At 37.9% G+C, this 14,992-nt stretch overlaps 1 protein-coding gene across 2 annotated transcripts; it reads left to right on the plus strand.

Annotated features, from left to right (window-relative positions):
- Positions 1 to 1,052: 1,052 nt before the first annotated feature.
- LOC306988387 (uncharacterized protein) lies at positions 1,053 to 14,387 on the plus strand. 2 transcript variants are annotated; one of them, XM_079593332.1, is made up of 4 exons: positions 1,053 to 1,138; positions 2,016 to 2,481; positions 2,584 to 3,093; positions 12,148 to 14,381. In XM_079593332.1, exons 2-4 carry the CDS (start codon positions 2,106 to 2,108, stop codon positions 14,091 to 14,093), a joined length of 2,832 nt encoding a protein of 943 aa, XP_079449458.1. In that variant the 5' UTR covers positions 1,053 to 1,138; positions 2,016 to 2,105; the 3' UTR covers positions 14,094 to 14,381. The 2 variants fall into 2 exon arrangements, with proteins under 2 accessions (XP_079449458.1, XP_079449457.1); XM_079593331.1 differs by having other exon boundaries at positions 2,016 to 3,093; positions 12,148 to 14,387.
- Positions 14,388 to 14,992: the final 605 nt, after the last annotated feature.

A 14,992-nucleotide genomic window follows, 5' to 3' on the forward strand; every position in this document is an offset into this window, starting at 1 on the left:
TTTCATCTTCGTGAAGAGTGCAGTGTGAGTGAACTGAGGTGGGAATAATTATAAATGTTGCCTAAAACTCTTTTAGAAGTACACATTACTGTACAGTACACACTAGCTGTGTTTCTGACAACACTATCATTAGATAAATTGTACTTTAATCTCTATGGCATGTTTCTTGAAAAAATTGATTCTGTGATGCAAACAGAGTTCAATGTTTTCAACAGAACAAGAACATAGTGTCATTGTTCAAAGTCCATTTAGTGTTGATTCAAATCGGTTCAATAACTGCAAATTTAACCAATTAGGAAATGATCAATTTATACCAATAACTTTTGCATGCTGACAAAATATAGTCTATTTACCTAATATGTAGGGCATAATCTACCATAATCCTAAAATAATTATTTGTGATGTTTTGTAAAACCTAGCTGTAATTAGTTATTTTGTAATTGTAAAAAAGTAGTAGCTATGCCTGCAGTAATATTGATACCTGCATCCTTAAAATAATCCAGCCTAATAGTCAATTTAATTCAAACATGATATATATATATATATATATATATATATATATATATATATATATATATATATATATATATAGGCCTATATATATAAAATTATAATTTTTTTTATTTTTAATTTTTTTTATTATCTCGTCAAACCAGTTCATTTATGTTATCATATTAAGCACATTTTTATTGTAAAGAATTTAATGTTGGGCTTAATCAACTCAATTGATTTTAAGTGAAAAACATTTAATTTCACATAATCAACTTGACTTTACAGCAACAAACATAATTGTAATGGGTTAGATCAAGCCCGTTGGTGAGGAGTCGAAAGGTTTCACTCAGGTTTGCACATAAAAAAAAAAAAAAAAGAATAGTTACCACATTTATTCGTAAGGTAGGCTAACCTGAACGGATATGCTGAGTGTTCAATGATTGTCATGTCATGTGACTGTATGTAAATACTATTTCACACACTATTCTTAAGAATAGTAGGCAGTATGCACTGTGTATCATGTAGTAAGCAGTAAGTTAGTGTGCCATTCCAGGCACAGCCATTAGTCGTGTTTTCATGATTTTCGCCTCGCATTGATGACGTCACCGCTAACGCCATCACTGCGCCGATTCTCTTCTGATGTGAGGTAAGCAGTTCACAGTTCTTCGTATATTTATACAATTATAAAAAAAGTATGTCAACGCAACATTTTACAGCGTAATTTCTGTATTGTTTTCATCTGGTACAGAGCTATTTCTGCGTTTTTTTCCTCTTGCGTCTGCTGACTTAAATAAACATGTAACGTTAAGTTAGCCTAGCAGGAAATGAGGAACTAAAGTTAAATACTTTCATTAATCTGTTTTTTTATTATGTTAGTCTGTATTTATGTCGATGTTTGGAGCAGTGAGGGTTTTGTCACTCCTGTTACTTGATCCCCAAAAAAAGAAAACGAAAGAAAAAAAGTTAAAAGTATAACGTTACCTGTGTTGGTAATTAATGAGAATCGATATCGAGAATGACGATATTCACCACTCAGGACCTTTTAAATCCATCACAAGAGGTGCATAAATATTAATAAGCTGACAAATAATTTGGTCATGTAAACATTGAAATATTGTTTGGTCGAGTATGCTTTTACAGTTTACAGCAACAAGTTTATTATCACATTTTACATGACTGTAAATGTAAAAATGTGTTTTAAATTGAACTATATTTAGGTTCATATGGACATTACATATGATGCTGTATGGTAGTTATTATAACTGTGGTTAATTAAATAATCTCACTGATAAGACTTAAATAAGTGAGAGTGTCACAATAAACAATTGCCTCTTCTTGTAAATAATAATAATAGATCGACCAACAGACAAAATGTATATGTAGAATATGTGAATTTGTTTTACAAACAAATTAAATAACTTTACATTTTGATAGTTGGATAAATAAAGACAAACAACATGTTTAAAGTTTGTGATTGAATGAAAACATTAATTTGATAACTAATTTATGTTTGTTTTTGGCAGTTCTGCTCCTCACCTTCAGTGCAGCTTTGTCCACAGCGATTAAACCAGTAAATGCTGGTTATCTTCTTTAAAGAAAGATAGAGTTTGCAAATGAACATTGAAAACATGAATGATCCAGAACCCTGCAGAATAAAGCTGGAAGATACCGAAGATCAAAGAGGTGATCCAGAACCCTGCAGAATAAAACGGGAAGATACAGAAGAACAAAGAGGTGATCCAGAACCCTGCAGAATAAAACGGGAAGATACAGAAGAACAAAGAGGTGATCCAGAACCCTGCAGAATAAAACGGGAAGATACAGAAGAACAAAGAGGTGATCCAGAACCCTGCAGAATAAAGCGGGAAGATACAGACGAACAAAGAGGTGATCCAGAACCCTGCAGAATAAAGCGGGAAGATACAGAAGAACGAAGAGGTGATCCAGAACCCTGCAGAATAAAGCAGGAAGATACAGAAGAACAAAGAGGTGATCCAGAACCCTGCAGAATAAAATGGGAAGATACAGAAGAACGAAGAGGTGATCCAGAACCCTGCAGAATAAAATGGGAAGATACAGAAGAACGAAGAGGTGATCCAGAACCCTGCAGAATAAAGCGGGAAGATACAGAAGAACGAAGAGGTGACCCAGAACCCTGCAGAATAAAATGGGAAGATACAGAAGAACAAAGAGGTGATCCTGAACCCTGCAGAATAAAATGGGAAGATACAGAAGAACAAAGAGGTGACCCAGAACCCTGCAGAATAAAGCGGGAAGATACAGAAGAACGAAGAGGTGACCCAGAACCCTGCAGAATAAAATGGGAAGATACAGAAGAACGAAGAGGTGATCCAGAACCCTGCAGAATAAAATGGGAAGATACAGAAGAACGAAGAGGTGACCCAGAACCCTGCAGAATAAAATGGGAAGATACAGAAGAACGAAGAGGTGATCCAGAACCCTGCAGAATAAAATGGGAAGATACAGAAGAACGAAGAGGTGACCCAGAACCCTGCAGAATAAAATGGGAAGATACAGAAGAACGAAGAGGTGATCCAGAACCCTGCAGAATAAAGCAGGAATACACAGACGAACAAATAGGTTGGTGTTTATTCTTGGTTCTTCAATAAGGTTATAAAACCTCAAGCAGTTCATCAGATTTAGTAAGTAAGTAAAATTTATTTATACAGCACTTTTCACAGATAAACATCACAAAGTGCTTCACAGTAAAATGTAATACAAGAACAATTTAAATACATTCCCCAAAAAACAAACAACAAATACAACAAACAACCATAACAACCCCTCGACTAACCAAAAGCCTGCTTGAAGAGCAGTCTTCAGTTGTTTTTTAAAAGAATCAGCTGAGTTTGCGCAACGTAAAACAAGAGGCAAAGCATTCCACAGCCTGGGAGCGACTGCGTGGAATGACTGGTCCCCACTAGTTTTAAAAAGATTTAGTGCAGTTAGAAAAGTCATAAGAGCGGTGAAATATCATAGTTAAAGGGGCTTTCGCACTGCATAGTTATAATAACTTAGTGTTAGGGAATTCACAGTCATACCCCATAAAGAGACCTATCTGCTCAATGAAGACCATTATTCAAAGTTGTAGTTCAATAAGTGAACAGTTTACAGAAGACAAAGTTCTCCACACTTCCATTGGCCGTAGAAAATGAGTAAAAGGAGAACTCACTTAAAATACAGAAACACAAGTACGTATAGGTCGATGGGTAATCGGTTGACGTCAGTTCTACAGGTTCATAGGTTAACATGGTATTTGGTTCTTTGTTCAAACATCATCATCTTTGGCAGACTGTTCCATATATACAAGCAAATTTAGTAAGGATTTTTAGCATTGATGTTGCGATGTGGGATTAGTCGCGATCACAGGATCTGCCATTTCATTTGGGATGGCATTGTATGATCTGTATGGACCAGGCATCAAAGTTCGCACATGATTTTCGTAATAATTGCTAAGTTTAACGATCATAGAGCGAAAGTTTAGCACTTGCACGTGTTTTAGGTCCTGTCAGTTAAAACATTCAAGCAATTTTCAACTATTCGAGCACAAGAAGACGCAAAAGAAGATGCACACACTCAGAGCAGCACAGACTGCACGCGGACACCAAATTCCATTATATTCCGCTATCTGTGTTTGAACGGACACATGCACAAAAAAATGCCCTGTGAGTATCCTCGTAAGCACAATGGCTTACGTGAACTTTAATAATGGAGAAAAAAAAACGGAGGCGTGTCATTATATTGAATCCGTGCATTCTGTCTTAAAGTGACAGCAACCATAATATTGCTGCTGTCTGTTTCATTAATGTTAATCAAACAAAAAAAACAAAAACAAAGAGAAAATCACTTTTTTAGCTTTAACAAAGATTCATTATATTTAATTTATACAGTAAAGACTATGCAGTGCTAGCCTATTTCACAATTGATTATTCATTCTGTATCTGAATACTGTTAGAATTACCTGAAAAACATAAAGCACTGTTTATTTCATTTGTATCTTTGTTCTATTGTATTTATCTATGCTTGTTTATTATTTGCTCTACAGATTCACTCCCCTACAAAATCACCTCAATCATTCTAAAATTATAATTTTTGTTCCAAATAGAGCTATTCAAGTCATCTAGGCTGCATTTACACTGCATGACTTACTGCACAGATCCGATCTTTTGACCATATCCAATTTTTTGGCCCGCCTGTTTATATTCACTATAATTATATATACATGCACATGGTAGCCCCTGGTTTTGAATGGCCGTGCTATTAAAATTATTTTTTATAATTCATGTCGGGTGGTCATGATTATTAGATCTTATTATTATAAGATAACAGCTGTCATGACTCATGAATGTTTTGCAGCGCAAAATCTGACGGACCAGATATATAGTCCGGAAATAATTTTAGTTTATCTACAGCTCAGATCTAGAATTCTGAAGTGAAATAAAGTTAGTTTTTTCATGAATTAACGAGAGCCAGAAAGAGAGAGAGAGAGAGTGTTTGAGTGAGAGAGTGCGCGCGAGTGAGTGACCCAATAGTGAAGCTTGTTGGTTTAATTACTTAAAGCAAAGTTATCACCTCATTGCTGAGAAATATAATGTAGCTTTCACAAGTGAAGCTGTTTTATTTATAAAAGTCACAGTCGGTGGTTAAAAACCAGGTCCTGAATGTTTCTGTGTTCGTGCAATTTCTTTTTTTTACAAAGACAAATATAAAGTTCCCACCTCAATAAGAAGCTGTGAGCGAGCGCATACGTCTGCCTCATAATACAACATTAAAAAAATATATTTGTGAATAAACGTGTTGTCCTTGCCTTGTGGTGGCTTGGAATTCAAAGGGGAATCGGGTATGCGCGTTTTGACGTAGGTCGGATGTCCAGATATCGGATATGTATTTGATTTAAAACCACATATAGCTACAGTACAGAAATAGCATGAAGTTGCAAGTTACAGTGGAACATTGTTTTTGTGATTGAGTTGAGGCTCAGGTATTTAGTGTGAAAACCTATGATGGTTTTAGGTGTAAGTTTGCTCCTGTGGAACTTGCTCCTCCAAAACAGACAAGACATAATGTTGTTTTTCTATGTGTGTTTTTTTTTTTTGACTCATTGAAAACAAATTTAAAATAAATAATCTTCCAAAAATCAATGGTGACATTTGATATAACAATTGCTGTATATTGTATCTATTACAATTTAAATCTCTGAGTTGTTGCCATCTCTGAAAAGCTTTGTGTTTATGGACGTGACGCCATCATGCAAAGATGAATGTCATGAAACTGAATCATTAAAATTATTATAAGTTTACCATTTTACTGTTTTGAACAGTGTTTTTATGAGCTTCAGTCTACATTAGTCACACTGGTGTTTTAGGAAGCCAAACTATTAGAATATAATAATAAATGTTCATTATTATTCCTATGACAGTGTAACGCGTTAAAAATAATGTTGGAAGGAAGAAGATTAGGTCGGCTTGATTGAGACTTGTGTCTTTATTTCACAAATTAGGAGTTCACACAAAAACAAATCTGCGCTGCGGGCGCTTCCAATAACTCAGTCCACCAGTGCTCTCAAGAGCTTTCTCAGTCCTGGCTGCTCACGAGTCTCAGGCCCTGTTTACACGAGAATGATCGCTGGTGAAAACGTACAAATATTTTATCAGATGTGCCTTTCGTTTACACGGTGATGGTGTTTTTGGGGCTTATAAACGCAAAAAAGTGAAACCACCCTCCAGAGTGGAAATCTTAAAAACGCTCCACCGTCGCGTTCCCGTCTAAAGGGTAAAAACGCAAAAGTCTACTAGGGAGAGAAGTAGAAGGAAGTTTGTACGCAGGCGCGCGGATTTTGTGTTGTTGTGTGGCAGTGCTTCACATTGCCACCTAGCCGCCTGGAGTGCATACTATATCGAATTTCACACACTTTTGCGTCTCCATATGCACGCAGATTTACCCCCCATAACGCTTGTCTGAACACAGAATAAAAAGTGATAACGCAACCAACGCCACTTTTGCGTTTTCTCTTCAGATCATTTCCATGTACACATAGCCTTAGTCTGCCCCTCTCTGCCGCTTCTCATCTCCCAGGTTGCTTTATACGTTCTCTTTCACCAATTACTGAAACAAGACACAGGTGTTTGTCATTTGCACTTGATCCACTTATGCCTCTCTCCCGTCACAGACCTCGCTGAACCACACCCCCTTGCCACAGACAGTACAGCCCGATCTCATCCCAAGGCGTCATATACTGACACTTTGACAAATTGTCTACATCCAACGCACATGGCACCCTTTAGCGTTAATATGAGACGCAGATAGAAATGGGCCAGAAGGCGCCTCCTAGCGGTCTAACCCTAACCCTACCCCAGACCTAAACCCAACCATAACTGTGCGTGTCATATTGACGCTAAAGGGTGCCATGTGCGTTGGATGTAGACGATTTTTCACAAGTGTCAGTATATGACGCACTAGGATGAGAATGCGTTGGACAGAAATAGCCATATATTGTAAAATAAACAAAAATGAATATTTCATAAGTATATAATTTTACCTACAGTGGAAAATTACAATACTTTTGTCCTAATTTCCACACTTGCAAGAGATAAAACATGAAACTGGGTTTACAAACATGTCTTGTTACAAATCTAGTGAAATGCTGTATCTTCCTAGATTTGTTTTTTTAATTATGCAGATGTGAAAATAAAGCACAACTGGGGCCAACTACGTTCCTCAATGCATGCTAAACTCGCAGCACATTCAATTCTTTCACTGTGAACTAATCTGCAATGAGCCTTTAATATAGGCATAATATATATCCAATTTCAGCCTTAAAGGGATAGTTCACTTTGAAATTAAATTTTGGTATGTTTTAGCTTACCTGAAGTGCATCCAAGATGTAGGTGTCTTTGTCTCCGCAGTAGTTTCAATTTTGATATTGTTAGGTCAAACCATTCTTGTCTGTCAGTCATATAATGCAGGTATATAGGCACTGTCTCCAAAAGCATGCAGAGATGTCTCTAATAGCATGCAGAGAAAAGTCCAAATAAAAAAATTCCCCATCGTAAGTGCACATTGATGGCCTAAGACACGAAACAAGCGGTTTGTGTGATAAAACGAGCAGTATTTATATAGTTTTTATCTCTTTTACACAACCACGTCCATCTGATCTGTTTACGTCGCTTGCGCAGACATAAAGCGGCAGAATGCCCCGGAAGTGGTCTCCCGGATGAGTTTGCGCGAGCTTACGTAAATGTATTTTTTTACATCGGTGTAAACATCCCGGATAAGCGCAAACTAGTACCATTTCTATTAGCCGTCCTACCTACAATCTCTGTTCTGTGCATAGGTTCTGGTGTAAACAATGAGTGACGTACACGCGCGAGAGATCACTTCCGGAGCCTTGCTGCGCTCTACGGCGCTTGCGCAAGCGACGTAAACAGATCAGATGGACGTGGTTGTGTAAAAGAGATAAAAACTATATAAATACTGCTCGTTTTATCACACAAACCGCTTGTTTCGTGTCTTAGGCCATCAATGTGCACTTGCGATGGGGAATTTTTTTTTATTTGGACTTTTCTCTGCATGCTATTAGAGACATCTCTGCATGCTTTTGGAGACAGTACCTATATACCTGCATTATATGACTGACAGACAAGAACGGTTTGACCTAAAAATATCAAAATTGAAACTACTGCGGAGACAAAGACACCTACATCTTGGATGCACTTCAGGTAAGCTAAAACATACCAAAATTTAATTTCAAAGTGAACTATCCCTTTAAGCTCACGCATAACGCACCTGGGAAAAGTAATGATTATGAATGTGTCGGAAAAAAATAGCAAGGACACAAATTTATTCATTAATAAACTAGTGTTTTCTGATACAGTGTCGCTGCAAAGATGACGTTGACGATGTTGACTCGCCTTCTCTGCAGTAGCCTAGTGAACGCGCTATAGAGAGAAATGCACCTTTAATATAGATCACGTAATCAGAAAGTATTTGTTTGCGATTTGAATTGGTTTGTCCAAAAGAAGACATTTCAAGCTTTCTATATTTCCAATTTCTATGAGGTAAGCAGCCTATACGCTGAGTTTGGATAATTTTTGTGACACGCTCCAGTTCACGGAGACCGAGACGGCAGAAAGCACATTTTGTTTGTTTTCTTTGTTACCAAATTACGTTTTGTTGTTATTATGAGTTTACACTTTACAATTAAACCCTTTAAATTGTTTCAAATGATGTATTACTCTTGTCTTTAAGACCGACAAACGACAGAGTATTTTAAGTTGATTCCGTTGTTATTAGGAAAAAATGCAAGTGATGCGCCGGCGCCTCCATGTCTTGCAGAAGCGCGCTATACTTTAGCTTCCACACTCCTCATAAACACTTGGATATGCAGCTAACAATATTGTACATTTATGTAGGTTAACGTTAGCACGAGCAGCCATGTAAAGTTGCCACTACTTACATGTTTCAAATAAGCCATATTAGATGTTGATGGATCATTGTGGAGATTTTTTTCTTCTGTGACTAACCGACAAATAAAAGCTTCACTTCGCTTTTCTACTACGTGGTACGACTCGGCACGGCTTGGTTCACTTTAGCTCGGTTTGCTTTTCCACTGCAGTTAGTACCGCTTCAAAGTGGGTGGGATTATAGACTGATCGTTATAGTTTATCCACTCCTCTGCAACCAACGAGTGGAACGTCTGCACTTCGTCCACTGATTCAGCCATTTTTTTTGGAAGGTTTTTTCTTTTTTTCTTCAAGCAAGTCAAGCAAGTAGTTTAAAAACAGGTGCTACAGCGGTGGCTGTTACTGGCTATATTTAAATCTAGCAGGTTTGGTGTCTCGTGTCGTGCAAATACAATGACGCTGGTAGTGACGATTCTGTCTGACCAATCAGCGATCTGCAGTGTTTTCACGTCACATTTAAGTATCGGTACGGTACGCTTGGAACCTCAACAGAGGTGGTACCATTTAAAGCGAGCCGTACCGTACCATGCAGTGGAAACGTGCCACAAGAGAGCCGTACTGTACCATGCAGTGGAAAAGCGCCATAAGCCTCTTCCTTGTCGACTAACGTTTAGTAAACTATTAGGGGTCAGCCTTACTTATTTATTGCAGTCTTTTGCTTTTTGATAAGGGCACAAAGCCATATAAAATTTTCAATTTGTTTCAATTGACCGTTCGCAAAAGCCACGCCCCTTAGTTATTGTTACTACGCCCGTCAAACAATTGAGAACCATAGCCATGGCTGGGTTGAGATCCATACATTAAGTGATTGGTTTTGGAGTAATGCAGCAGACATATTCTCCAGGGCACGACAGAAAGTATAGACAGAATAGCGCACGGGAGCACATGCACAAAACAGTTTTGTAAAATTATATATCAATCATTTTTATTTGATCATATATCATTTTACAAAACTGTTTTGCGCATGTGCTCCCGCGCGCGCTATTTCAGTCACAACACTTCAATCAGAGGACGCGCTGAAACATCAACTCTCGATGCTGTTCTCTTCATTCATAACTCGTAGCCGACTGACTGAGAAGGATATATTTGTGTAAATAGTTGTGCAACTGCACGAACTTTGTTTTGAAGTTTAATGCTTGAGTTCCAGAGGAATTTGTGACTGTGTTCCTGTTCAACCACATCAACGTTTCGTAATTAATAGGGGTGTCACGAATCTCCAAATCCTCGATTCGATTAAATTTTCGATTCTAAGGTCACAGTTCGATTCGATTCTCGGTTTTTACTTTTTTTTTTTTTTTTAGCACAGGTTATGCCATTTTTAGACCAAACTTTTATGCATAATATCTGACCTTTGTTCGCAGTGTACCACACTACATTGTCAAATTTCAAACATTTATTAAGAACATAATGTAACAATAACTTATATCTTCAGTCAATTGGAAACTTAAGCAAATAACCTGCGATCTAGTTTCTCTTTTGTAACTGCAGTCTTCTTCACAGAAGATGACATTCAAGTTCACAACAAAACAAACAAACAGTTTAACAGATAAATATATGCGTCGCGCAGAGCCACGCGTTCTCTATGCGTTCTCTGAATGTACACACACACACACCGGCGGCGCCATTCGGCGTCTGTCCGCGGCGCCCAGCAACCATGGGACCTTGTTCAAAATTAATCCTGCCGCGCCACAGAGCGCCATTCACATAGTTTTATATTAAATTTATTTTAAATTAATACATTTATATACATTTATTTGTCTCAAATCGTCATTATGACTTCACACTGTGCTGCAATATGTTTTACATTCATTTACAGAAATCAGCTGGTTGAATGAAAATTACTGATGTTATCGGATTTTCAGGATACATTCAGTTAACGGACGCTCTCTGAGATAAAGTGCTTCAGACTGCAGACTAAGCAACGTATTTAATTGTACTGTAGCCTGTGCGCGTCCGGTGTGCGATACCTCGAGTTGTCATAGACGCGACGCGGCATTTTTCGTCCGGTGTGTGCGATACCTCGAGTTGTCAAAGACGCGGCGCTTCGCGTCCGGTGTGTGCGATACCTCGAGTTGTCATAGACGCGGCGCTTCTCGTCGGGTGTGCGGCCACCAGATGAGGTTGACTCGCAGCATTTCAACACGCGTGTTTTTTTCGCTTGACAAGCCGACCGAACGTGACATGGGGGCGTGGCAGCATCGACGATTCCATTTTTTTATTCGATAATCGAGATTGTGACTTAATTTCGATCGATTTCGATTTAAAATCGAAATCGTGACACCCTTAGTAATTAAGTTAGTAAGTCCGTGCTTTTTCTCTTTTTTTTCCTCTTGTTTGTTGACTGATGAGGGGGCCGCAGTGCCGTAGTGAAACGGTGTTTGTACATGTAGCCTATTTTTTAATAATAGTTGCAAGCAATCATAAAATACAGCAAGTTTTAAGCCCGTGCAGACCTCACTGCCATAGGCGCATCATTGCACTATCTTGCTGAAATCGGAATGTTTGACGGAGGTCCTTCTCCTAGTTACAGTTGCTGAGCTAGGATTGGACGAGAACCGTTAGAGGGCGGGGTTTTGCGAACGGTCAATTTCAATTTAGTTTGTTTGACATATACTTTTCCAAAGCAACCGTGCAAAACAACGTTTGTTTCTACGAGAGGTTTTTAAATATTTTGGGATAATTTTGAAACTGTGGCGTCAAAAATTAGACTTTAGCGGTTCACCACAGTGTTGGTAATTAATGAGAAACAAATAATATCTGGATGACTTTCCATGAACTGTGTACAAAATAGAGCCTAAAATTCAATTAAATTTTCTTTTACTTTTGGTTTTCAACTAATCAAAGGTTTGAGAATAAATAATACTGATGGCATATTAAGTCTGACTAAATATTTGTCTGAACTGTTTTATTTTTATCTTTATTTATATCTGGGTCACAATTTTTTCAAACAATTTTTGTAACATTTTACAACTTTGACGTGTAGTAGGTAATCAAACATACTCAATAATTCTCATAAATGTACCAAATTCAAATGAATGCATCAAAATGTTCATACTTTCTTCTAATATGTCAGAGGTCACAAGTCATTTTCCTTCCACCTTTCTCTCTTTGTATGCTTTACTGAAAAGCAAACTTTTGATACTTTTTCTTTCTTTTTTACTTTCATTTTTAGACCTGATTCAAGAGAACAAGGGGATTGAAGCGTGGGAGAAACATCATGTCAAAACTGAAGAAAAATTCTTGAGTCCCTCATTGAAAAAAAATGCCAAAGTATGTTTCACTTGCCCTGAGTGTGGAAAGAGTTTCTCATGCGAGCACAATCTTAATCTTCACATGAAATTTAATCGTGGAGGGAAGCCGTACGCATGTGATCAGTGTGATAAGATTTTCACACTAAAAGGAAACCTTAATGAACACATGAAAATCCACACTGGGGAAAAGACGTACACATGTGATCAATGTGGGAAGAGTTTTGCACAAAAAGAAAACCTTGAGGAACACAGGAAAATACACATTGTTCCGAAGCCATACACATGTGGTCAATGCGGGAGGAGTTTCCCATATCAAGGAAACCTCAAAGATCACATGAGGGTCCACACTGGACAGAAGCCGTACTCATGTGATCAGTGTGAGAAGAGTTTTGCACAAAAAGGAAACCTTAATGAACACATGAAAATTCACAGCGGAGAAAAGCCATACAACTGTGATCAATGCGGGAAAAGTTTCACACAAAAAGCACCCCTCAACGAACACATGAAAATCCACACTGGAGAGAAGCCGCACACATGTGATCAATGTGGGAAGAGTTTTACACAAAAAGGAGCCCTTATTGAACACATGAAAATTCATACTGGAGATAAACCACACACATGTGATCAATGTGGGAAGAGTTTCACTCGAAAAGCACCCCTTAAAGAACACATGAGAATCCACACTGGAGAGAAGCCGTACACTTGTGATCAATGTGGAAAGAGTTTCATAAAATCAAGTGTTTTTAAAGTACATCTGCTTTCTCATTCTAGAGAAAGACTATATAACTGTGACCAGTGCAGTAAAACATTTTTTAGGGCAGATTTCCTGAAGGACCACCTGAAAGTTCATACAAAGGAGAAGCCTTACGTCTGTCATTTGTGTGGAAAGAGTTTTAGTCAGATGGGTGCATTAAAAATACACCAGAAAAGACACAGCGGTGTGAAGGATCATATTTGTTCTGAGTGTGGGAAGACTTTTTTTACTGATGGTACACTGAAAGTGCACCAGATTGTTCACTCTACAGAAACACCTTACAAGTGTTCATACTGTGACAAGAGTTTTAAACGGTCAATGTATCTGAAAATACATGAGAGGATCCACACTGGAGAGAAGCCACATACATGTGATCAGTGTGGGAAGAGCTTCCGATTAAAAGGAACCCTTAAAGAACACATGCAAATCCACACTGGAGAGAAGCCTTTCACATGTGATCAGTGTGGGAAGAGTTTTGCACAAAAAGGAAACCTTAACGTACACATGACAATCCACAGTGGAGCAAAGCCACACACATGTGATCAGTGTGGGAGGAGTTTCACACATAAAGGAAACCTTAATGTACACATGACAATCCACAGTCCAGCAAGTCCACACACATGTTATCAATGTGGGAAGAGTTTCAAACAATCAAGTGTTTTTAAATTACATCTGCGTAGTCATTCTGGAGAAAGACTGTTTAACTGTGACCAGTGTGGTAAACATTTCTTTAGGATTCATGCCCTGAAGAGCCACATGAGAGTTCATACAAAGGAGAAGCCTCATGTGTGTTCTTTATGTGGAAAGAGTTTTAGTGATCCGAGTGGTTTGAAATTACACCAGAAAAGACACAGTGGTGTGAAAGATTATGTATGCCCGGAGTGTGGCAAGACTTTTTTTACAGATGGAGAACTGAAAGTGCATCAGACAGTCCACACTAGAGAACAACCTTATAAGTGTTCTCTCTGTGATAAGAGATTCAAACGGTCAGTATATCTGAAAATACACAAGAGGATCCACACTGGAGAGAAGCCGTTTCACTGCCAGTCATGTGGAAAGAGTTTCAATCAATTAACTTCTCTAATCTTTCATAAAAGAAAATGCCTGTCTTAAAATACAATCCACTTGATCTTGATTTTCACAGATTAATCATTAGGCTCAGAACAATTATTCAACTTTTGCAGTTAGTTAAAATATTGAGTTATATCTGCTAGAATGTTCTGTACTGATAATCAGAACATGTAGGCATGTCAACTGATTACCCATTTGATTGTATGTACTAGTGTTTCTATATCTTTAGTCAGTTCGAGGCTGGATCCTCTTACTCTTTTATTTTATTTTAAAAAACATTTTATGGCCTTTGAATGTGTGCATAACTTTGTCTTCAGTAAACTCCCTGTCACCTTCAACTTTGAGTCCTGGTCTTCATTGAGCAGTTTGGTCTCTTTATGTGGTTTAACTGTAATTCCCCTCCAAAGCACATTAATAACCATCCCAAATCATGGTCATAGCAAGCAAAGCTGTTTTGGTTAAGGCATCAAATCAAACATGTTTTAAATCTCGGAATTGTTTGTTGTTTAGAGACAATTCATAATAATCTCAGGCGGATCTATAAAAATGAGCTGAATTTTGTAAGACCCGTCATTGTTATGATTCAGACTGACTAAACTTGCTTCTGTCACTAAACGGACAGTAGCTTACAGAGAAAGAGCTTCTGTGTTTTACCACTTTGTGGCGATATGGAAAAAATCCATACCGGTTCTTTCACTTTTCCCAATGGGTGGAAACCAATGAGAAAGTTAAGAGGAAATTTAATATATACTGAACAAAATTCAGCTGAACTCAAAGATCTAAGACTTTTTCTATGTACACAAAAGGTATCTCTCAAATATTGTTCACAAGTCTGTCTAAATCTGTGTTAGTGAGCACTTCTCCTTTGCTGAGATAATCCATCCACCTCACAGGTGTGGCATATCAAGATGCTGATTAGACAGCATGATTATTGCACAGGT

Source organism: Phoxinus phoxinus (assembly GCF_949152265.1).
Source record: "Phoxinus phoxinus genome assembly, chromosome: 20".
Classification (NCBI taxonomy): domain Eukaryota; kingdom Metazoa; phylum Chordata; class Actinopteri; order Cypriniformes; family Leuciscidae; genus Phoxinus; species Phoxinus phoxinus.